This window comes from Choristoneura fumiferana, chromosome 15 (genome assembly GCF_025370935.1).
Source record: "Choristoneura fumiferana chromosome 15, NRCan_CFum_1, whole genome shotgun sequence".
NCBI lineage: Eukaryota > Metazoa > Arthropoda > Insecta > Lepidoptera > Tortricidae > Choristoneura > Choristoneura fumiferana.
This window is the reverse complement of record NC_133486.1, coordinates 12,352,177-12,378,093: the sequence shown is the minus strand read 5'-3', so window position 1 is coordinate 12,378,093 and position 25,917 is coordinate 12,352,177. Positions and strand designations below refer to the sequence as shown.

The following is a 25,917-nucleotide window of genomic DNA, read 5'->3' as shown; positions in this document are numbered from 1 at the left end:
CATTTGCGAGTAAAATTGTATATTTGTAAAAGAAAAAATATAATTGTTCCAAATATTGGCGATACCTTAGGCTGCGCTCTTGGCAGCGCCAACCCAAGCAGCATGCGCCGCAGCGTGCGTTTGCGGGTGGACCAGCGCTTGCAGCACCATCAGTACGTACACTGACTCATTTACCGACCTTAGGCTTCATGACATGATAATTTGTACGCGCAATGACTCATTTACCGACCACGGATTTCATGACAAGCACATTAAGGTCGAGGGTTTTATTTGGGGGGTTGCAACCAAGGTAGCCTGCATGTTACGACACTATAAATATATATTTTACGATGTAACAGACGCTTCGTTACGTCTTTTGTATTCAAATGAATTCTAGGTAACTTGGTTGCGTACGTCTCATTAGTTATTATAAGTACTAGACTTTAAAGGTCGCATACGTAAATCATTGGGTCTGGTTGATTTGAAATATCGGAATTTTCATCGTCATCGGGCCTAGTACAGATACTTCACACACACCGTTAAATTTCTTCACCGGTGCGTGCAGGTTTCCTCACGATGTTTCGCACAAAAATTCCGAAAAACTCAGAGGTGCGATGGGCTCGAACCCACAACCCTCTGCTTGAGATGCAATAGGTCAAACCACTAGGCCACCACAACCATAGCTTTTACCGGGGCCACCAGAATTCTACAGAATTGTAATTGGAATCTCCTTATTTCTGATAGATCCCGTAGTATCCGAACCCCGGACATCATCATCATCAGCCGTAGGACGTCCACTGTTGGACAATTTGGACGTAGACCTCCAGTTGCCTGGGTTGGAAGCGGCCTGCGTCCACCGTAGAGATGGGTCAATCCGGATCTGAAGATTCAAAAGAGTCAGATCCATTAGCGAAACCCTTATTGACTCCTTTCAAATCTTATCGACTCCGAGGAGTTACTAACTCCGACCAACCAACCTATTGGATCGAGCGACTCGCAATCGGCGATTCAGATCACTTCACTTTCGTTCAATCACGTCGGATTGGATCGGATATGTGCTGTCCCGCTCACGCTAATAGAATTTATAACAAGAGGAAGATGCTATCAAATGATACCAATTTCAGAGCCGCTACCCGGAGCCGGTTCGCCAGTAGTAAGTATATCTGAAGTGACTCACAGATTCAAAAGAGTCATTAGGACAAATCAGTACTTCAGTAGGTACCTCGTTACCGAACCGAGCCGGATCGGCCATAGACACTGATAGTCGCTCGAAAGAACCGGAGTCGATAAGCGGATTCGGTACCGACACCGGAGCTGGATTTAGTGAATCAGATCTGAATCTGAAGACTTCATCTAATCTCCGATTAGAGTTATTATAGATACTTTTATGTTCTATCAAAAGCCCTATTACGGACCCCAAAGTCCCAACACGAAATGATGCATGTAACTTATAAGCTTAACACCGATGTATATCCTTTTTACCCAGTAAACCATATAATTCCCAATTTTGCCAACAAAAGGAATGTTATCCAAGGGCCATTTCAAAAAACCGGCCAAGGCCACAGCGATACGGGCTAAGCTGGGTTCAGTAGACGTATTTAACACGTATTATTAGGTTGACCGCTATTTGAGCTTACTAAGTATAATTAATTATTAATCGTTTATTTCCTAATGACACATTTAAATTATTACAAAGTAAATTACACTGCCAAACTGCGTGGTAGTTTGTTGGCAGTTAGAATGCTCTTGAATTCTTGATACACTTGTGTCTTACAACTAATTAGTTATATTCATGCGGTATTATTTACTAGGTATATAATTAATACTAAGCATGCAATTTAAAATTCTATTCCCGTAAGTAAGGTCCAAAAGAAGCGGAAAATTGTAGTTTGTAGTTAATGTAAATTATAATGCCTATTTAAAGGGTCATCTTAAAACCAGCGCTGCGGCTTGCCGTGGCAACAATGAGTATGGCCCTTTTTGCTTCTTTCGGCACAATGTTTCTTTTCTTTTTTTTATTATGTAAACAAGATTACGTAAGGTTGTCTTATTTTTAACTGTAATTTTTGTGCTGTGCCGAATTTTGGCAAATAAATTTATTCTTTCTTTCTTTCTATTTTTCATCAACTGTATTGACAGGCTTTTGGTTGTTTCCACTTATCCTTATTGATGATACCTATATCTAACTATAGTTACAAACAGCGAGCGTGCAAAAATATGACATAATTCAACCGGCCATGCGTGCATGCGTGCGTGCGTGTGTGCGTTCGTGCATGTTGTGTGTGTGTGTGTGTGTGTGTGTGTGTGTGTGTGTGTGTGTGTGTGTGTGTGTGTGTGTGTGTGTGTGTGTGTCTGTGTGTGTATGTGTTGACGCTTTGGAAAGAGCACAACCGAAAAAATCGTAGTTGCCGCGGGACTACGATCAATGGATTCATCGCAAATAAAGTTGCGGGCAACAGCTATCACCAATAAACTAAGTTTTTCAAAGGATCACTAAAATCGGGAGCACCAAATTCACTTTCCCGGTATAGCTGACGACGCATATCGCCCTGTATCTGGCGAATTGCCAAAAGTAAATAGCGTGTGAATATGATAGGTTTGCGGCCGCGGACCGATAATCTGCGAGTGTGAAGGCTTTAAATCATCATGATGATGATGATGATGATGAGCTCTTAAACGGATGGCCCGACTTCGATCTGAGGCCTTATTGCCTATCGTTTCTGGCACTCGCGATCAGAATCAAATGACAGGTTTTGTATGCGAGAACTGTCATTTGATTGTGATAGCGAGTGTCAGAAACGTTACGCAATAGACCCTCGTGGTCTCGAGGATGGTGATGTGCTGTGGAGGAGTGTGGAGGAGGAACTGCGAACACACGTCGTTTGCATAAACGCAGCTATAAGATCGCGGGTGAGCAAATTGTTTTATTCATTGATATGAACCTCCGCAAAGCAAGGCCTGATTAAATAAATAAAATAAATATCACGGGACAATTCACACCAATTCACCTAGTCCCAAAGTAAGCTTAGCAAAGCTGGCGTTATGGGTACTAGGCAACGGATAAATATAATTATATAGATAGATATATACTTAAATATATATTAAACACCAAAGACCCGAGAACAAACATTAGTAGTTTTCATACAAATTTCTACCCCGACACGGGAATTGAACCCGGGACCTCAAGCTTCGTAGTCAGGTTCTGTAACCACTAGGCCATCTGGTCGTCTAAAAATATAGATTAAGTTAAATAGAAGCTTGTAACACAACGGCAACCATTTTTATTGTTTTCTCTTTACAAAATTCACGTCCCCATTCCTAACAAGTGGGAGTCATTGAATCCACCCCCGCCAAAGCTTTCAATATCTCGGAAGTACAGAAAGAAAATAAATAGTCCGTCGGCTAATGCCGTCTTATATCTATACTCGGTTTTGATTTATTACAGAGCAAGGACAATTTTATATGAGAAGTTTGAAGTTCGCTTCCGTAGATCGATACAGACAGACCAAGAACAGGTAAGGTTAAGATTGTTTTTTTGGAATCTTTTTGTATTTTTTATTTCAATTCCAAATTTTTTGTTACTTTTGCGGTCATCCCGTAAAACCTATATTGAAAATACAAACTGAAATATAGATGCACAGAAAAATCAGAAAAATAAGACAAGCGCTGAGAATCGAACCCAGGTCCTCGGCATTCCGTGCCGTGTGCTATACCGCTACACCACCGCTGGAAAACGATACAGACACGAATTTCTTCTATGCACCTCATATCTCAGCTTGCGTTGTTTCTTATTTAGCCACTTAAGCAGCGATACTAGCGACATCTATGCCGTAGCCCTCATCGAGAAACTTTTCGGCACTCCATCGGAACTAACCGCTCACCCGGACAAGAGATATCGTTATTAAGCAATCAAATTAAGATTGTTTTTTTGGAATCTTTTTTTATTGTTTATTTCAATTTAAATTTTTTTGTTACTTTTACGGTCATCCCGTAAAACCAGCCAAGCGTTGTCCAGCGGTGGTGTAGCGGTATAGCACACGGCACGGAAAGCCGAGGACCTGGGTTCGATTCCCAGCGCTGGTCTTATTTTTCTGGTTTTTCTGTGCATCTATATTTCAGTTTGTATTTTCAATACAGGTAAGGTTGTTGTCGATATGTTACTTAAAAGGTTAACAGCATAAAAACAAGTCAGTCATTCTTTAGATTTGTTGCCTTCGTCTAACATAACAAGTCACGTAACATAAGCTACGACCAGACGACCAGATGGCCTAGTGGTTAGAGAACCTGACTACGAAGCTTGAGGTCCCGGGTTCGATTCCCGCGTCGGGGCAGATATTTGTATGAAAAATACGAATTTTTGTTCTCGGGTCTTGGGTGTTTAATATGTATTTAAGTATGTATCTATCTATATAATTAATTATATTTATCCGTTGCTTAGTACCCATAACACAAGCTTTGCTAAGCTTACTTTGGGACTAGGTTAATTGGTGTGAGTTGTCCCGTGACATTTATTTTATTTATTAATTTATTTATAGGCTGAGTCACATCTGAAGAATGACCGTCAATATAATAGTCATTCTCCAGATTTGCGCGCTTGTCCACTTACTTTTGTAGTCTTAGTCAAAATGTCAGTTAAAAGGTTAACGGCATTAAAATAAGTCAGTCATTCTTTACATTTGTTGACTTCTTTAAAATACTACGTCACGTAACTTAGGCTAAACGCACGCATATGGAGAAGGTCTTGGTGAATGACTGTCAACCCTTCTCCTGATTTGCCTACTTGTCCAGTTACTTTTGTAGAAAAGTAACTCGTGGACAAATATGGAGAATGGCAGCGTCTGTATTTTTGTCCAGCTTTCTTGTTAAAATTCCTTTATGTTTTTGAGTATAAATGGCATTCTGTCGAGAGATTTTTGTGACCATAAAGTTCGATCCAATGGCATGTTCCTGGCCATAAAATAAAAACGATTTTTTGACATATTATTTCAAAAGCTATCATTATTAATGTTACAGACCATCGTAAATTACGAACAGATAAATTTAAAGCCATTAAATTATCTGAAAATGTTGATCCAAATACGTTCAAACTATCCGGAACTTTCAAAAAGCTGAGCTAGCTTAACAGCTGCGCCAATTTTCATTGATCAAATTTACGATTGCTTTTACAAAACTTATCTCTTTAGATTAGAAATTTTGTCGACGGTTCTAGATTGGGCATTAAGCCTAGTTTAGACTTGCAAAAAAATCATGCAAGTTGCATTACATTGCGGCGCTCGATTGACCACTACAAACTCGTTGACTTTACGGCCTCGCAATGTGATGCAACTTGCACTATTGTTCTTGCAAGTCTAAACTCGGCTTATAATCGTAGTTTTACTTTCAACCCCTGGCGTAAAAGGAGGGATGTAGTTAAGTTTGTTAACAATTTTTATTTGTCTGTCTACTGTATCATAGCTTTCAAACGGATGGACCAATTGGTTATTTGCGTGTAAGCGAGTTTCATTGCGGTGATTCTAAGCTTTGTTTGCCGTTTTTGAGAGTTGAAATAACAATGTCGGGGTTCATTTTTTATAAGTAGGTTAGTTTACGGAGAATTGATTTAATAAAAGTTTTTCTACTTTGATATAAAGTGAATGCATGAACTGTACTACATTCCATCATTCTCTTAGTTCGCAGAAGGTCGTACCGTGGTGTCGAAACAGTGAACGGCCCAAGGATGCCAGACAATTGACTAGAAACAAGCAAAATGCTTCCTGCGATGCAAAATAGGCAAGTTCCTTTGCATAGTAAAACCACTGGTATTCCTATGAGCCCCTGATACATAGTCTGTCCGCCAAAAATGGCCAGATCCTACTATTTTTTTTATTCTACTGGATGGCAAACGAGCAAGTGGGTCTCCTGATGGTAAGAGATCACCACCGCCCATAAACATCTGCAACACCGGGGGTATTGCAGATGCGTTGCCAACCTAGAGGCCTAAGATGGAATATCTCAACTAACTACTACTATTATAAATGTTTAAGTTTGTGAAGATGTTTACATAGATAAAGGTTTAGATGTTTGGAGGTTTGGATGTATGTTACTGAATCACGCAATAACGGCTGAACGGATTTACATGAAACTTGGCGTTCCGATAAACAAAGATCTGCATTGAGACATGGGATACTTGATATCCCGGTCATGCGTTCCCGTGGGATAATATTTTAAGTTTAAACAAGAATAGAGGGCACTGTCTAAGAACGGTGACGTACCTCGGCTCCCAAGATGATGTTGACGTGACGTGTTAACTTCGTTTGCAGTCTGTAGATGGCGTTGTGCTAAAGAACGTTGTCCTTTCAAATTGTTACCGGAACCTTTTTCAAGCCAAACCATTTGTCCAAGACATTTGTTTATTGCGTTGCCATGGCAATTAGAATCGTGTAAGTAAACTCTAATGGCTACTTGCTGGAAAACACATGAATCTCGAGTTAGCGTTAAGCTCAGTTTAGTAGTGTCAAATTGTATGGAACTGTCAAGCTTAACCCTGGATTAACTACTAAATCTAGATTTATTTTTTCCTGCAAGACAGCCTTAATTGTCATTGTATATTTCAAAAATTGCACGGGCATAATATACAACAGTTCAGTTAAGACGGCATTAAGCTATTTCTAATGCGGGCGAAGCCGCGGGTTAAGGTTAGTATACGTATAAGTTCGAGTAGGTACATAGGCTCCATGAACTTTTACGCTCAGGCGTTGTGTAGAAATGAGATAACTACGAAGAAGAATGAGGGTCACCGAGATAGCCAAGCGAATTAGCTCGCTGAAGACGCAATATGCAAGCGTTAGCACGGAGAACAGATGGCCGTTGGGAGAAGTTCTCGAATGGAGACCGAGGATCGGCAAGCGCTGCGTAGTAGGAGGGTCTGAATAATAACAAAAAAAACCGGCTAAAATAGAGTTCCGTAGCCATTACGAAAAAATTAAGTAATATTTTTCTAAGGATTTCGTATTTTGTACGGAATATTCCAAGTTTAGGTATATTTTATACATTAGGCTGATATTTACTCTTAAACTACTAATACTTCTCAAGAAAACTTAACCGTTATAGTTTTCCTTGTAAGTTTGGTATACTTACTACCATCCTGATTTTTTTCAATTTTTTTCACGCACCGGTTTAGATTTTAGAGGGGTGGGGCCCTCGGTGGGACGCTCGATTCTAATGAAAATTTGCACTTTAAAGTGGAATATTTTGCAAACAGATCACTGAATCGAAAAATCGTTTTAGCAACCCCCTAATGGTTTTAAGAGACCTATCCAACGATACCGCACACTACAAGATTGGATGAGAAAAAAAATCACCCACACTTTACGTCTATGGGAGGTAACCTAAAAAAATTTTTTTTATATTTTTTATTGTACCATTTTGTCGGTATAGTTTATATATATATCCGTGCAAAATTACAGCTTTCTAGCGTTGATAGTCCCTGAGCAAAACTGCGGACGGACAGACAAACAGACAGACAGACATGGCGAAACTATAAGGATTCCGTTTTTGTCATTTTGGCTCCGGAACCCTAAAAATTAATTGGATCAGATAATTACAAGAAACAGGAGGTCGAAGAATCTTATATGTTTAAACAATAATGAGCTGACATATTTCTTACATAAAGCGAGGACAGCATAATTCAACATAAGCGTCTCATTGTCACATAACATCAAACATAATTATCATGTAACAAGACAGCGTGAGTTGACAAACTGGTTGCGAGCAAAAGGGAAAGCACAAGGCGTGGTATTGAAAATGAAAGGGACAACCCATAGAGCTTCCTTTCAGGAACACGGAATGAAACTGTGGATTATTAATTCACTTGAAAAGCACGAAGCGGTATTACAGGTATCATGAAGAAACCTGTATATTTGCGAAGCAATTCAATTCAATAAATTGATTAGTAAACAGATAGGCGGGTCAATCAACTATTTTACCGACACTTTGGGCGTCTCCTGCTTTACCAAAATTGTCTCTAGCGTTACCAAAAAATCGTACTTCCAAAAAGATATTTCGCGGTTTAATAGCTTAAACTTACGTAGGATGACATGTATTCATGTATACAATCTATTTAATTACAGAAAAAACATGTTTACTTACAAAAATCTGCAATTGTTTGAAAATGTCGCGGACAGATTAGTGTCGGTAAAAAAGTTGATTGGCCCAGGCACAAGCGAAAGTAAAAAAAATACAATATACTTACATAGCTATAAATCTTCAAAGCACCTGTTTAATCGGCCTTGAATAACCTAACCAACAAAGTTGGAAACCCCCGACTTTGTCACTTTAAAGTTCAATATCTCAAAAACGGCTGAACCGATTTTGATAAAACATGTCTAAGAACCATTGCTAGAAAACCTGGTTTCAAACAAAAAAAAAACCGCAATCAAATCGGTCCACCCGTTTAAGAGCTACGGTGCCACAGACAGACAGACATACAGACACACATAGCGGTCAAACTTATAACATCCCTCTTTTTGTGTCGGGGGTTAAAAAGAGAACAGTTTGAACAGTATTTTTCTCTAGAAATTTCCTAATCAGAAACTTGAGCGTAACCTTAAAGCATAATACCATTACAGATTCTCATAGGTACAATGACATACTCGCAGCACTAAACCATTGTGACGGACAAACGAACTATTATATATCACCTGCCAGCACCAGCGTGTAATGACCCCATTTATTACAGTGCTTAGCGTGACTGATAGAGCTTATTAGCTGCGATTTTCTGACATGGGAGACATGAACTTCAACTAACAGAGAAATGGTATTTAGGACGCTGAAAAAATGCATTAGGTCTTTATGTGGAATTAACTACATCGACTCGTGTAAACCACATTTCCAGAGACTACTTATCCCTTTCCAACCCAGCTGATACAATTGTGCGGGTTAATTACATTTGAATTTGAGTTTGACATGGATTGTACATAAGGTCCACTGTCATAACTCTTACATTTGAATTTTGAACTTGACATGTATTGTACATAAAGTCCATTTTCGTAACTCTTTTCATACTCGGCTGGGTTCGAAAGGGGTATACTAACGTTCCCTAGTTTATAATCATAATTCATATAGTCATAATTTTTGTTAGATTTAATCCTGGTCTTATATAATAAAGTACCTAATGAGTTATAAACAATAGAAAATTTAACCGAGTTTAAAAAGAATTGTAAGTATAAACTTTCGTTCTATAAACTAAATGAATATTTGAATAGTTTAAATTAGTTAATAAGAACTACAGGTGTCTTAGTTAACTGACCTTACAATTTGTACGCCTTACGGCCCGACATAGTGATACAAAACATAACCTATAAGACCTCATGTACCTATGTTGAACTAATAAACGATTTTGATTTTGATGAACCCGCCTGGGCTCCAAACACGAGTTCCGTAGCATGAGATATCTGATACTTGTGTGTGACACATATTCAATTTTAAGTTTCGACGATTATCATAATAATCAAATTCATTTTCAGTACATTACATACCTATAAATTCTTCATTATTTTTAGACTAATGCCTACTTAAAAACTTAAATCTAAAACAGTAACACAACTTATCAACTGTGTGTTTTAAATTTGACCAAGCATGTGGCTAAATATTTTTGTGTTTTTAAACATTTTTGAAAGAAAGAAAGAAAGAAAATACATTTATTCACAACAAAAGACAACAATATTATTAGGTACAAAAAAAACAACACAAAGGTATGTGTCATTGCGGATGTGAATCGGACACTGACTCAGCATAATGCTGAAGCGTTAAAAACACACCAGCGCTGATTTTCAGCCATCACCGTCAGCAACCCTCAGACTCGGACCGAGGGTTGTTTTTTTTTTTTTATGAATTTATAATTATTTATCAACTTGTAAAGTTTAGGTACCCAACCTACTAAAACTGGAATAGTTTTATGTATACCAACCACCGTAATAATAATTTATATTCATATTTCCGAAGCCGGTGATTTAGTTAAATATTTTGCAACCAGATTAGTACAACGAAAATGGTGTTGAAAAACCGATTTATGAAAGACATATCCAAAGGTACCGCACACTTTTATATATAAACTAGCTTGCGCCCGCGGCTTCGCCCGCGTGGTATTCGGTTATCGCGCGCCGTTCCCTGGGGAGCTCTGCATTTTTCCGGGATAAAAAGTAGCCTATGTCACTATCTGGCCCATAAACTATCTCTATGCTAAAAATCACGTCGATCCGTCGCTCCGTTTCGACGTGAAAGACGGATGAATATACAAACACACACTTTCGAATTTATATTATTAGTACCGATAGAAAAAAACTAGATGACATTCACTGTATTGGCTAATATATCTATGAATACTGTCGAGTTCATTGCTTGAAACAAAAGAAAATGCCGTCAACCTTAACACAGATTTAACTGACCACTTAACTTAACCTAAACTATTAAACTCAAAACCAAATCTTATCGCCTCAATCTGCAGAAACTAATTCTGATAACTTAATGTTGGACTACGGAGTTTAACAGCCAGTAATAACTAGCTACAAATCGGCTACAAAAACGTAAATGCCTGACCTTACCCAATTCGGTCCATAACTAAAGGTTATGTTACAATAGTATTAAGCTTTTACCCGCCGGCGTATAATTCGACATCCCACGAGAATTAAAAGCAACAGAGTTGAAACCCCCGATAAAGAGTTGAAAAGCGTAGAAACTGGAAGTATCGAATTCCTTACGCAAAGATCGTTCATCATCCCAGCCTATATACGTCCCACTGCTGGGCACAGGCCTCCTCTTAGAACAAGAGGGCTTGGGCCATAGTTCCCACGCGGGCCCAGTGCGGATTGGGAACTTCGCACGAACCATTGAATCGCTTCGCAGGTTTGTGCAGGTTTCCTCACGATGTTTTCCTTCACCGCAAAGCTCGTGGTAAATTTCAAATGTAATTCCGCACATGAATTTCGAAAAACTCAAGAGGTGCGAGCCGGGGTTCGAACCCACGACCCTCTGCTTGAGAGGCGATAGGTCAAACCACTAGGCCACCACGGCTCAGAAACTGGAAGTATCGAATTCCTTACGCAAAGATCGTTAATTGAAAAATATTTTCATTTTGGCTGACTATAGGTGATTTGGTAGTTTCCTGGGTATATATATGATGTATTTACGGCGAGGGCGGTACATGAAATAAATTCAGAACATAGCGAAGTGTTAACGCCCAAGATAAAAATAATTTTGCTCCCGAGTTACTGACACATATACGAGTACATGATGTAAATTGAAATAAAACAATGCTAAATATAATTAAAGAGCAACCAGCATAGAAAACAACGTGCTTTTACAATTATAAATTTTAAAAATTGCATTTGCAAAAAAAACTTAGAAAAACCGATCAGGGAAGAAATAGTAGATTGTACAACGAGAGCATAAAATGAGCCATTTTACCCGTGACGTTCATATACCTGAGCCGGTATGGCGAGGGTGGATAGATACGTCGAGGGGAAAATGGGTTTACTGCTCGAGTTTTACACTGTGTTTTCACTTCAATTGAGAGGAAATTAAAAAGGTAGCAACAGTGGAAACAATTGTTCACTTACTAGGTAAGGTTACTTTTTATTTTCCATGCATTGCTATAATATATTATTATATTTTTTACTATTTATTGATTTAAGTTCCTATTTGGATTGATTTGATTGATTTCTAGTTTTTCATAAAATAAAAATTATTAAAAAATATATAGAAACTTTTTTGTTTGTGGCTGTTGACACCTGATTACCTTGATCTTAGACGAAGATTTTACTTTATGCACTAGAGCATAAAAAGTAATTTCATATCGCCCAGATCCAGCATAAATACGAACTTTATGAGCATGAGAAGTGAAAAGTTACTTTTCTAAATGAGAGGTGTGTAAAAAAACATTATTCTATTAACTCTGTTAGTTACTTAGATTATCAGGAGAAAACCGAAAAAACCGGCTTACCCCCATACAACTGAAACAAGTTTTGGATATCGAAAATACAAAATGAATTTTCGATATGGATTTTACGCGATGACCGTAAAAGTATCAGAATTAGGAGTTGAAATAAAAAATACTCCAAAAACCAATCTTAAGTTTTGGATACCCAAGCACTCAGTAAATTGTTTACTGTGTATTTGTATTGAACCTTTCGGATTGAAATTTAGAACTCAATACATCATGTTGCGTTACTAGAGGACGTTAGCCGAAATAACAGTTCTCTTAAACCGGGCTTAGTATGATTTATTCACCCTGTATACCCTTATTTTTTAAATTTAGTGGTAACGTTATATCGTGGTACGGAGGAAAAGCAGGTTCTGGGTCGCAGTTATACCCATATGCTGAATTTTGTTCAGATCTATATCATTTCATCTAATGTGTTTTTGCCTTAATCTTGCGCTTAGTCGAACGATAGTTTCATTTAATGTACTCGTATGTTATCCCTAAACCATCGACTTTTCAAGAAAATCCCAAATGAAACTATAGGTTAGTTTATTTTCACTTCTCATGCTCTTAAAATGTTACTTTCGTCTCTGCATATCGAGACTAAAGCTTCTTTTTATTCTCTAGGGATTCAAGTTTTTTTTTTAACGTCATTTCATAAACAATAAAAGAAAAGAAAAAACCGCGCAACAATTTTCTTTTATTTGAATTTTGAACAGATGGCCTGCCCATTAGTCGACCGTACGTTTTTAAAAAGTAATATTGTAATTTTTAGCAGAACATTGTTTTTTTCCTCACTTTCTAAGTGAAAAGTAGTGTTTCACGCGAAACTCAAGAATGCCGCCGCCACTCGAACTATAGCCACCCTCGCTCTGCTCAGATCATTATGGCTAGTTTTAGTCCCTTGTTGAACAATCTACTATAAATTCTAATAAGCCAATGAACAAGATTTTCTACATTATCAGTCAGTAGAAAAAATATGTAAAATGATTGTTAAAGCTTTTGTGGTAAAATTACATTCGAAATTTGAACAGAATTCTAATTTCAAACGTTACCTCACAACAGTAAACAACCACCGCTACGTGTAACTGCAAACGTTCGAAAAACAAATTACATGTTCAAATTTCGAACGAATGAAAATGAGCGATAAAACTAGAATGCTAATGTTCGATCAATCATTTGTATCGAATGGAACTGAATTCGAAAATAACGTCATTCGGATCCATTTCTAGCTAGCATTGTGTCATGAATTTTTAATTTAGAATGTATCTGATGTTACATTACTGTCTATCAATGAGTTAGACTGTCCAGAACCGAATAGCATATGAACTCAATCAGAGTAGTGCCATTTTTAGGGTTCTGGGGCCTAAATGGCAAAAACGGAACCCTTATAGTTTCGCCATGTCTGTCTGTCTGTCTGTCCGTCCGCGGCTTTGCTCAGGGACTATCAATGCTAGAAAGCTGTCTTTTTGCATGAACATGTATATAAACTATGCCGACAAAGTGGTACAATAAAAAAATCCAAACAAAATTTTTTTAGAGGTCCTCCCATAGACGCCATGTGGGGGTGATTTTTTTTTCTTATCCAACCTTATAGTGTGGGGTATCGTTGGATAAGTCTTTTAAAACCATTAGGGGGTTGCTATGACGATTTTTTGATTCAGTGATCTGTTTGCGAAATATTCATGTTTAAAGTGCAAATCTAAACCCCGCCTCTAAAATCTAAACCGGTGGGTGGAAAATTTTTAAAAAATTCAGGATGATAGTAAGTATATCAAACTTACAAGGAAAACTATAACGGTTAAGTTTGCTTCAAAATTATTAGTAGTTTAAAAGTAAATAGCAGCCTAAGGTATAAAATTTACCTAAACTTGGACGAGTCCGTATAAAATACGAAATCCATAGAAAATTATTATTTAATTTTTTCGTAATGGCTACGGAACCCTATTTTGGGTGTGTCCGACACGCTCTTGGCCGGTTTTTTATGGGAGTCTCAAGCTATAGGGTAGATTCGAGCCTGTGATCAAATCACTGAGCTTTTGGGATTTTTGTGAAAAAATATTATGAGTAATTTTATCACGAAGCACATGACTTGGAACTTGGAACTACAGCCTCTTCCTTATAAGAGGATGCTTCTATAATTACAATCAAAAATAAATTAAGTCTTACCTCCAGCGAGGAAACGATTGGCTATCGACTATTTTCTCGCTCAAGAAACGAACAAAAGATATAAGATCCTGTGTGAGTAAAAGACACACGTATATGTATATTAATAGTTGATCGCTGGCTGTTCACACTGTCGGCGAGAACTCGCTCTTACATCTTTTGTCGCAGCGACAAGAGCTATAAAGCTCGCTGAGCTATAGATACTCGCTCAGCGATGTCAGCTTGGCGGCCGCCCCGCACGAGCGAGTCGAGTGGAGCGAATGAATGAAGAAGTATTTATTTGACATTATTTTTTACATAGGTTTTTTGCGCATAGCCCTGCAAAACTGTTTACACAGTTTGTCTGCAGGATACAGTCTCTAATAATCGCCCGTCGCACGCGAACACTCGCTTACAGCCGAGCGACAAAACTACACTCGCTTCTCGCTGCTCGCCCACTCGTTTCTAGTTACTCGCTCTACTCGCTTCTCGCTCATCGCCGGCGGTGGGACAAGTGCCTATAACACCCAAACATCACACTGAAATTTGAAAATGGTAGCTTCGTCCGCTCGCACTCCAGTTGCGTTTGACAAGAACTGAGTGCCTGGTGCTAAGAAACTGAAATGAAAATGAGAAGCGACCGTTTTTTCATGCCGTTGTCTACTTGTTGACTCGACGGTTATACACTTTACGTTGCATTTGGATTTGGGCAAGTTGAATGTCAGTAGGTCTTACATAATAGTAGATTATTGTCGTGGCCTGGAAGTAGGAAATTGCTGGCTGAGTATGAGTATTGAACGGACGAGCTTGCGAGTCCGTTTAACTAATACGAAGCCAGCTATTGCTATTCCAGCCGAGACTAATTAAAGCTTTTCTCAAAAATGGTGAATAATTCTGAAATAGAATAAACTTTTTCTCAAAAAATTTTGACATTTAATTTTATTCCAATATTTTTCTTATGATTTCCCGCCTTTTTCATTAAAAATAAACTGCAGGTGTATTTTTCAACCGAAAACACCACAAGCTGTTTCAAAAAATTTAATCAAAATCAAAATAATTTATTTTCGGATAACTGAGTAAATCCAAGTATTGTTAGAGTATACAATATTCTTATGAGACTATTGTAGTAAGCAGATAAGATATATTATTATTACATTAATTTCCATTGCATTCATGTACACTGCCCAATTAATTAACTTCTGTTTCATTTCAAATTAACACCACATCCAATTAAATTAAACTGGCTATCTACATGTCAAACCAAATAAATTCAAATTAATTAATTAATTAAATCAAAGTCACATTTCATTACATTATAAATTACTTAGTAATATTAATAACAAAAAGTTTATTTCAGGATCTGGTTCCATGTATACCATGTCAGTTACATAATTATAATAAACATTACTCATCTTATTGAAATAGAATTGCATGTAATACATTTACATAACATTAGGTACATAAATAACATAATAATACGATTTAACACTGATCAGATTTCAAAAAGTGTGTGTTTCAGACCCAATAAAAAAATTGTGTACCTAATAAATTATTGTCGAGCTAGCGCACCGCAATCTTTTCTTTTTAAATTTTCGCTGACCATAAACTATGCACTTCACCTTCTGATATGTTAAGAATAATGTCAACTTTTACGGACATTTTTGAGACCATCTAAGTAACATACTAAATGATATCTCGTTAGCTCGCCCTCCCGAGTATAGTTCCACAAGATAAATGGAAAGATTTCACACTGAGTTAACTCGAATAATTCGCATCGCTTTTTTCACCTCCTCTTTAAACCCGATGTCTCCTAAAAGAGCCAGTTTTGTAGGAAACTAGGACTCCATGGCAATCTTCTGTTTACCCGAGCTGTCTTGTACTAGTAAAATACGAGCTTTAACAATTTATAGTTTTAGTTCTTGCTATCCAGTCTAGAATTGTTTAAGGAATCGGAAAAAGAAGTATAATAAATTAGATATAAAACAGGCAAATAAATTGCACCTGTCGCTGAGATGTGTACAATTTGCATTATGTTTTATTTGTTACATTTTTTTACATCGCGTTTGGCTACTACCAAATTCAAAAGTAGTAGGTATATAGTTCGTATCGTACCGTCCACGTAGCGTCCCTCCTACTCTCATATTAAATAGGAAGCAAGATACGAAGTTTGAATTTTGTATTTCGTAGTTATACGAGCCTATTTGAGTAGTCGTCTTCTTCTTCTTCTTAAATTTAAGAGCTACGCTCTTGTCGGTGGAGTAATCGCCACTCCGCACGGTCTTCGGCCAGCTGTTTGACTTCCTGATACGACACCCAGTTTCTCCTTCAACTGTCGTCTAATTACTCAAATACATTTTTTTAAATCTTTATGTGCTATGGTAAACAGAGACAACAGACGCATAAAATAGCCCTAAAATAAATCAGTCACGTTACCAAAACCAATAATACTGGCCACCAAATAAACGGGCGAAATGAACGAATTAAAAATATGACGTTCCAATTTCAAATAGAATCGGCTTATTGCACCAACCGACAATGGCATTGATCGTTCAGCCATTCGTTCAACACCATATTCAATGTCCATTGAACGTTCGGGAACCTTTTCAACGGCAAAACGGGATATCTACGGAACGCAGGCGGGCTTTTGAATTTTTGATGGAATTCTGGCTAGGGTAGGTTAATTGGAAGTAGGGATGCGGGTTCACGCCAACCGTTGGCTCCTGAGGTATGTGCGGCTGGTTTAGACTCGAAATTATTTTCATATTTTTCAGCAATTTTACTTTTTGATAGTCAACAAAACTTATATCGTTGTCCTTTCTAAAGTAATACCAACGAGATGAGATAAATTACGTCATGGGACAGAAAAGGAGCGAGATACTAATAATGACGTGTCAGACAAAGATGAAGTGTATCTCGTCTCGTTGGCTTTGCAGATACGTACCACAATTTTAAATTAATCCGATCATACTTTTCTGCACTATGGTGTGTGTGAAGTTCCCAATTCACACTGGGCCCGAGTGGGAACTACGGTTTAAGTCCTCTCAATCTTAAAGGCAGTCCTTGCCCGATAGTGGGACGTACCTACATGTTAATGTTGAAACAAACATACGATGTGAAGTTGGATAAAACTTTGTAAAAAGTCTAAAATATAATATTATTACTAGCGTAGAATACGTTTATCTCTATCCCGCGGGAATTATGCAATTTTCCGGGATAAAAACTATCCTATATCCTTCTCAGGGACTCAAAGTAACTGTATACCGAATTTTATCTGAATCGGTTAAGCGGTTTAGACGTGATTGAGTAACAAACATCCAAACATATTCACAAACTTTCACATCAATATTATTTAGTAGGATATTTCAGTCTCTTTACAAAGTTTTATCTAACTCCACATAGTTTATTTGTACGAATATGATTTGGATTTCTATTTCTCCTCAGACTTGGCAAAACGCAAATCTAGGCATAATTCGGATCCAAACAATAACTTCCTGCGAGCATAATTTTCCAATCATGCGTTTACGATTGACTGATCATCAGCTGAATCGAGTCAGTTGCGGACGTCATACTGACTTTGAGAACTAGCGACCCATATTAATGACTGCGCTTTGATAATCAAAGGCTTAATATGCCTAGGTTAAACTAGGGTCATCTCCGGCTTATGCTCGTTTCAGTGCACGGCACAGGCGTCCTGTCGGACAGAGAGGCTTGGGTTACTGTTCCTACGGGACCCTAGTGCGAATCCCAACTTCTATAGGTGTGACGGTATTGAAAAAAAAAAGTTCTACATACCTATTTAATTTTATATAATTACTTAGGTACAGATAAAATGAAAAACATTATATGGCACATGGATAGTACTGGAATTACGAACATTGATTGACTCATTAAAGCCTTCGACTTTGGGCTTCAAATACACTCGTTCGTAATTTCTCTAATTACCGCCCTTAAGACACATTGTTCTATTACTGGGGTGTTCAGGCAAACCTACTCAACTATCTGCTAAAATATACCAAATAAATAACAAGCTATCTTATATTTTCAAGCAAAAATTAACTTACCTAAGGGGAAAAGTTAAAACCGCGAACAAATCCACTTTGAATTAAACATTAAAATTTAAAAACACAATATCCCTCTACATTTTTTATCACCCCTCTAAAATTGTTAAGCTTCCGCATAGTGTGCGTTATTCGCTAATTTATTACCTCGGAGGCCTTATTACTTGGACGTGCTTTATGGCTCTCTTAATTTAAGATTGTTTTACGAACGATGAGATTACAGAAATTTGAGACGGGAAAAATGGTAGCGCAGGCGTCGGATGCTGAGACACGCTGTGTTTAAAGCATAGTCCAGATGGTTCTGGACCAGCGTCCCAACAGGGTTGACCTTGCTTGTTACCATCCATGTAAACTGCAGTTCTAAACCAAGTTGGCCTGATTGATTGCATTTTATAGAACGCCCAAATGTAAGCATCTTTTATCTGAAAAATATTTCTTTGCAACCAACAACTTAGAATTTTCTTTTAGGTTAGGTTAAGTTGGAGTTGTGATCACGGGCGAAGCGCCTAAACACCGCGGAATAGGAGCTCCGCGAAGCAGAGTTAATTTACTTTGTAGCTTAGTGTATTTACTTTGTAGCTTAGTTTATTTACTTTGTAGCTTAGTTTATTTACTTTGTAGCTTAGTTTATTTACTTTGTAGCTTAGTGTATTTACTTTGTAGCTTTTTAATTTAGTTCCCAGCCTATATACGTCCCACTGCTGGGCACAGGCCTCCTCTCAGAACAAGAGGGCTTGGGCCATAGTTCCCACGCGGGTCCAGTGTGGATTGGGAACTTCACACGCACCATTGAATTGCTTCGCAGGTTTGTGCAGGTTTCGTGGTAAATTTCAATTGTAATTCCGGACATGAATTTCTAAAAACTCAGAGGTGCGAGCCGGGGTTTGAACCCACGACCCTCTGCTTGAGAGGCGATAGGTCAAACCACTAGGCCACCACGGCTTACTGGGCCACCACGGCCACGCACACAAGAACATGTTATGTAACGACGGCGAGATTTTGACATTCACTCATTCATTTCATTCATACTCCTTTTGTGCAATCAGTTCTTTCTGTAGCGTAGCTGTGTGTGTAATCATTCACTTCAACTCTCGTGGTACTACCTATATACAAGGGGTCTTAAAATTTGCTATAATATACACTATTTGTCTATGCAACGAATGTGTGTATATCCTGCAGCTCCTCCGCCTCCACGCCGTAAGAGCACACACATCACACACCCAACTATAATCACCACCACTACGCTTACGCATCTGAGCAAGAGTTGCAAGAGTTGCTCTGATGACGAACTCCGGTGGAATTCTAAACGCGTCGGTGTAGTGTGGTGGTGAAGCAGCTGCATGAACACACATTTGTTGCATAGACGTAACTCTCGCAAGGTCGCGGGTGAGCGAAGTAGTTGTTTATAAATGACTAGTTAATGTATTTGGACCTTCGCAAAGTAACGCCTGTACAATACGTATGTAGGTATAAATTATATCTAAATTACACCTATATTATTATGTAAATTATGTCTAGCGAATTTTAAGTCTCTTGCTCCAGTGGTTTAGGTAGTGTGGTCTGTCCGTCACTCACGTAACTTTAGATTGCACAATATTTTGCAAATCTTCCCAAACGTATACTTTAAATAGATTTAGGTGTTCAATAGCAACAAAGGACGGATATACACATAACCTTGAACTTGTATGAACTTGTGCCGCACAGACATACAAACAATAGACACGGTCGTGACTATGATATTATCAGGGGGTAACGACCTTTGAACATTTTTGGGGTCCCATAATCAAATAATCAGTGAGACATAACATTCTTTGCTATCAAGATTGGGACTACATTGTTTGTGGCTGACATTTATTAGGCATTAGGTATTTAACCTAGCCGTGGTAGGCCTATGGTCTCTCAAGCAGAGGATCATGGCCTCAAACCCCGGCTCAGACCTCTGAGTTTTTTACAAAAAAACATCGCGAGGAAACCTGTTCAAACTTACGAAGCAAATCTATCGGGTGTGTGAAGTTCCCAATCAGCACTGGGCTCAAGGGGGAACTACGGCCCAAGCCCTTTCATTCGGAGAGGAGGCCTGTGCCCAACAGTGGGACGTATATAGGCTGGGATGATGATGATGATGATGAGTAAATAGCCACATTTATGCCGAAACTTTGTTTACATCAGATTAGAGTAATGACAAATATTCATAATAATTTATTAAATCTGACGTTACTTTGCGGTGATCCACCAGGGGATTGCAGATGCGTTGTCAACCTAGAGGCCTAAGATGGGATACCTGTGGTAAAAGGTTGTCGTGTCGGTAGAAAAGATGCAATGCACTATTTACAATTTATTTACAATTAGATATATATACAAGCAATAAAATATTTAACACAAATTTGTATGAGGTTTTTCTCTTGCTAGGCGATCGGACAGCTCTGTTGATTTTCGGTTGCCGCACAACCGTCCGCTGCATCGCGCAGGCGCGCGGACTTAGGTTGTGGCGGTCGAGCAGGCCGCCACATGTTCCCCTGGCCAGACCGTAACTACGGTCGAAGTCTGCTGGGGAACCTCACGAGCCTTCCGCTTCTTGTCCGCGTCTCTGAATCTGCGTTACTATTACTATCTATAGTGCCAGGCAGTTTAGGCGACACTTCACGCATAATGTAAGCAGGCTTGAGTCTATCGACGGTCACGTTGTTGATCTTGCCCTTGATGTCGATAGAGTAGTACTTAGGCTGTCGTTTGACGACTCTGTACGGGCCTTCGTAAGGTGGTTCTAGTGATCTGCGGACGCGATCGACTCGGAGAAAAACATGGGAACAGGTCTCTAATCCTCGTGGGATGTAGAATGGTGAAGATGAGGTATGCCACGATGCAGGTCTAGGAGTAAGTTTTGCCATGTGCGAGCGTAGGCGTGTGGCGTATTCTGTAATATCTGCCACTTTGTAGTCAGGTAAAGGTGAGAGGAACTGGCCGGGTAAACGAAGCGTCGCGCCATAGACAAGCTCTGCCGGCGTAGCTTGTAAGTCTTCCTTAACGGCGCTCCGAATACCAAGCAGGATGAGGGGGAGAGCTTCAGTCCACGTGGATGATGAGGAATGGCACATGATGGCAGATTTGAGCTGGCGATGGAGTCTCTCTATGATGCCGTTGGCGGCAGGATGATAAGCAGTGGTGCAGAGGTGGTGTGCACCGACCATCGTGGTCAGAGCCTTGAAGAGCTGACTCTCGAACTGGCGGCCACGGTCTGTAGTCACGCGTAGAGGACATCCGAATCTGGCAAACCAGCCAGACACAAGAGCAGAAGCGCAGGTTTCAGCAGTGATATCTCTGAGTGGAAACACCTCAGGCCATCGTGTGAATCTATCGATGACGGTGAGGCAATATCTGTAATCAGAAGATGGGGTTAAGGGTCCTACGAGGTCGAGATGGATATGAGCGAACCTCGAGGATGGAGTGGTGAAAGTGGAAAGTGGTGAAATGGTATGACGAGTGATTTTGCTCTGTTGACATTTCAAACAGTGTTTAGCCCACTCTCTACAGTCTCGGCGAATCCCTGGCCAAACAAATCTTTCTGAGACCAGTCGCGCGGTAGCTGTGCATCCTGGATGATGAAGTTGGTGAAGCTGGTCGAAAACTTGCTTCCGGAATTCTGGAGTGACATAAGGACGAGGTTGTCCAGTAGAAGTGTCGCAAAAGATGGATATGGTAGAGTCAAGCGTAGGCATCTTGTTTAGCTTGAGTGAGGAGCCGTGGAGGATCAGGTCTTGCAGCTCTGGATCAGCTTCCTGAGATTGTGCAAGGGCCTGGTAGTCAAAAGGAACGGCGATTTCCTCGATGCGAGACAAGGCGTCAGCGACAACGTTGAGAGTTCCAGGTAAGTACCTTAGGTCCGTAGTAAATTGCGAGATAAAGTCAAGGTATCTGAATTGCCTTGGTGAACATTTATCTCGGTTGGTGGAGAAAGCGAAGGTAAGTGGTTTGTGGTCAGTATACACTATAAAGTCTCTGGCTTCGACCATATGCCTGAAGTACCTGATGGCCTCGTACACTGCTAGGAGTTCTCGGTCGTACGGGCTGTACTTCTTCTGTGGCTTGGTAAGTTTGTGTGAGTAGAATGCCAAAGGTTGCCAGGTGTTGTCAACGGATTGCTGAAGAACGGCGCCGAGAGAAGTGTCAGATGCGTCGGTGAAGATGGCGAGCTGAGCAGAAGGATCCGGGTGAGCCAAGAGTGTTGCTTTAGACAGTGATGATTTGCAGTCTTCAAAGGCTTGAAGCAGTTCTGAAGTCATGCTGACTGGGTGAGATCCTTTGATCTTCGGTCCTGACAAACAAGAGTGAAGCGGTGCCTGTACTTGGGCAGCGTTTGGTATGAAGCGACGGTAGAAATTGATCATACCAAGGAATCGTCTGAGCTCCTTGACGGTTTTCGGAACGGCGTAGTCCTTGATGGCTTGCACTTTAGATTCCAAAGGCTTGGTTCCTGAAGCTGTCACACGGTAGCCCAGAAAGGTGACTTCCGGTTGGCCAAACAAACACTTGGAGGTGTTGATCCATACGCCGTACTGCGTCAAACGCTCAAACAGCTGGCGAAGGTGGGCTTTATGCTGTTCCAGGGACGAGGAAAAAACCAAGATATCATCGAGGTAGCCGTAGCAGAAATCCAGACCGAGCAAAACCTCATCAATGAACCTCTGAAAGGTCTGCGCTGCGTTCCTTAATCCGAACGTCATAAACGGGAACTCGAACAATCCGAACGGTGTAATTATCGCAGTCTTGGGGATGTCTTCAGGGTTAACAGCTATCTGGTTGTATGCCTTGACCAGGTCAATGGTTGAAAAGATGGTGCAACCTGAGAGTTGGTAGGAGAAGTCGTGAATATGACGAATGGGGTAGCGATCAGGAATGGTTCTGGCGTTGAGGGCTCTGTAATCACCGCAAGGTCTCCAGGAGTCGTCCTTCTTCTTCACCAGGTGGAGAGCACTAGCCCATGGACTCTCTGATCGTCGAGCTATACCAGATGCTAGCATATCCTCAAACTCTTTCCTAGCGGCTTGCATACGCATAGGGTCAAGGCGGCGAGGCTTGCAGGATACTGGTGGTCCAGGTGTGGTCTTGATGAAGTGCAGAGTATTGTGCTTCGATGGAGAGTGTCTACCAGGTGGTCTGGTAAGCGCAGGGTACTCACGTAAGATGTCATCGAATTCAGTTTCACCTGTGACGATTTTGACAGAATCTATATTTTCCGACGACATATAGCGTACCGCGTCTACTGACGATTTGGTAAGATTATCAAGTAGACGATGGTTCTTGCAGTCAACAAGTAGGTCGTAAAAAGCTAGAAAATCGACTCCTATTATGGGTTTTGACACGTCGGCAATGGTGAATCTCCACGTAAATGCTCTTCGTAATCCCAAGTTGACTGTTATAGTTGTCTGTCCGTAAGTATGGATGACGGTATTGTTAGCAGCAACAAGGTCAAACTTGGATCGGTGACAGGGCGTCTTGATAGCTGATCGAGGGAAAACGCATAAATCCGAACCTGTGTCTACGAGGTATCTTATTTTGCTGTGAAGATCGGTTATAAAAAGACGGCCAGACGGTGAGGGGCAGTCGTTGGCCGCTATTTCCGACCGCCCGGGAAGTTTTCCGCGTTGTAGTTGCACGGCTGTCTGCATTTGCGCGCTTTTTCATTAAAGTTGTAGTGGTAGAAGCAATGCGGGTGATTAGGCGGCGGCTGGGGCATCCTCGAACGGGAGCGGCTGCTGTACCTTCTTGACGACGACGCCGAGCGTGAGCGAGAGTGTGTGCGTCCTCTTCGGTAGTTACTCGTCAACAAAGCAACTTGCCTGGTAAGTTCACTGACTTGCTGCATCAAGGCATCAGAAGGCGAGGCGGACGCGAAGGAAACTTGTGGTACTGGTGCGTAGTTGACAGCGGAGCCTGAGGTAGTTGCGACATGGGGAATCTGGGGAGCAAGTTCAAACACCCTATCGGCTAAATCCGCAAGTTTCTCTAGAGGTTGGTCCGACTGCGACGCAAGTATAGTTTGTACATTATGCGGCAAACGGTCGATCCATATTGTCTTGAGTAGATCGGACGTCGCAGCGGTACCGGCTAAGTTTTGTAAATGCCGTAGAAATTGCGACGGGCTGCGGTCGCCGAGCTCTTCACGAACGAGAAGTTGCCGGGTACGTTTTTCCTGAGACGCCGAGAGGCGTTTAATTAATTCAGTTTTAATTTTTATGTACTTATCGGCAGCGGGAGGGTTAGTTATAATATCCTTTACTTCGAGTGCATAACGCGCCTCTAGCTGGCCAGCGACGTAATAGAATTTCGTTTCGTCAACCGTTATTTTCGATAGTTGAAATTGCGCCTCTATCTGCGCGAACCAAAGCGCCGGCTCGTCCGCGTTGAACGGCGGCACGCGGACACCAACACGACATACCTGCCCATCGGCTGTGGAGGCATCAGCGAAGTCTTCGTGTAAATTTTCTCGCGACATTTTAGTTCTTTTTCAGTCGGCGGTCACCACTGTGGTAAAAGGTTGTCGTGTCGGTAGAAAAGATGCAATGCACTATTTACAATTTATTTACAATTAGATATATATACAAGCAATAAAATATTTAACACAAATTTGTATGAGGTTTTTCTCTTGCTAGGCGATCGGACAGCTCTGTTGATTTTCGGTTGCCGCACAACCGTCCGCTGCATCGCGCAGGCGCGCGGACTTAGGTTGTGGCGGTCGAGCAGGCCGCCACATACCTATTAATTCAACATACATCCAACCTTGGCCGAAATTTTCCAGAGTCATTCTGTGCTATCATCCCTATGCCCACCAAAGTATGTGTTGATCACATAAATGGGCCAATCAACTTTTTTACCGACACTAATCTGTCCGCGACATTTTTCAAACAATTGCAGATTTTTGTAAGTAAACATGTTTTTTCTGTAATTAAATAGATGGTATACATGAATATATGCCATCCTAGGTAAGTTCAACCTATTAAACCGTGAAATATCTTGTTGGAAGTACGAGTTTTTGGTAACGCCAGAGACAATTTTGATAACGCAGGAGACGCCCAAAGTGTGGGTAAAATAGTTGATTAAGCCAAATACAAGCTTGACCATTCATTCCGTGACATTTCACAATGACATCATTACTAACCAAGCACTGATATTACGCAAAAAAGACCCCATTGATGCGAATAAATCGAAATCATATATCATTCCTTACAAAGTAACTTCTGACAATCATACTACTAATTTGCAAAGCCACAAATTTACATTATCTATCAAAAAGTCTATGTCCAGCGCAAATTATATCTTACTCCTTTACATTAAGAGCTGGCGAATTCGTACATAACCGCAAAAGCTAGTGTGTCTGACATAATTATGTATTCGGATGAAAAAGTCATAAGCAATGCGAAATCAATCTTGGGGCAATGGAGGTAGAGTTATGCGCGATTTTTTAAACTGCACGATAAGGTAAATAGCACAGAATGAAATTGCAATAGAGTCGTCACTCATTCTCAATTGTGATCGTAGTGTCGCAGTACACAGAAAAACAGTACGGTAGAATTTTTTACCCGACTACCCGAAAGAGGGTTATTATTTTAATGGCAATAATTTTTCTAATGTCCCTGCCTTTCTTTATTAGTCAAAAAGTTTTATCTACATCTATTATCATTTGCGACTGGGTTGTGTCCTCGGTTTTCACGTCGTTGCGGAACTCGAAAATAATAGGAATTATGAGGAAAAACATTTTGCGGTTTTAGTCGGTTTTTTGGC

At 40.1% G+C, this 25,917-nt stretch overlaps 3 protein-coding genes across 5 annotated transcripts in view; all 3 read right to left on the bottom strand.

Annotated features, from left to right (window-relative positions):
* Positions 1–25,917, bottom strand: part of LOC141435616 (uncharacterized) — a 281,017-nt gene that overhangs the window by 3,469 nt on the left and 251,631 nt on the right. The window lies entirely within an intron of this gene.
* The window catches only part of brat (tripartite motif-containing protein brain tumor), a 603,590-nt gene that overhangs the window by 476,895 nt on the left and 100,778 nt on the right, over positions 1–25,917 (bottom strand). The window lies entirely within an intron of this gene.
* LOC141435459 (uncharacterized) lies at positions 23,738–24,881 on the bottom strand. Its single transcript, XM_074098140.1, has one exon. The coding sequence runs from the start codon at positions 24,629–24,631 to the stop codon at positions 23,750–23,752; it is 882 nt and encodes a 293-aa protein (XP_073954241.1). The 5' UTR covers positions 24,632–24,881; the 3' UTR covers positions 23,738–23,749.

What these genes read in the sequence shown, in the direction of transcription:
- LOC141435459 (XM_074098140.1), bottom strand. Translation starts at nt 24,631, where the DNA reads ATGTCGCGAGAAAATTTACACGAAGACTTCGCTGATGCCTCCACAGCC.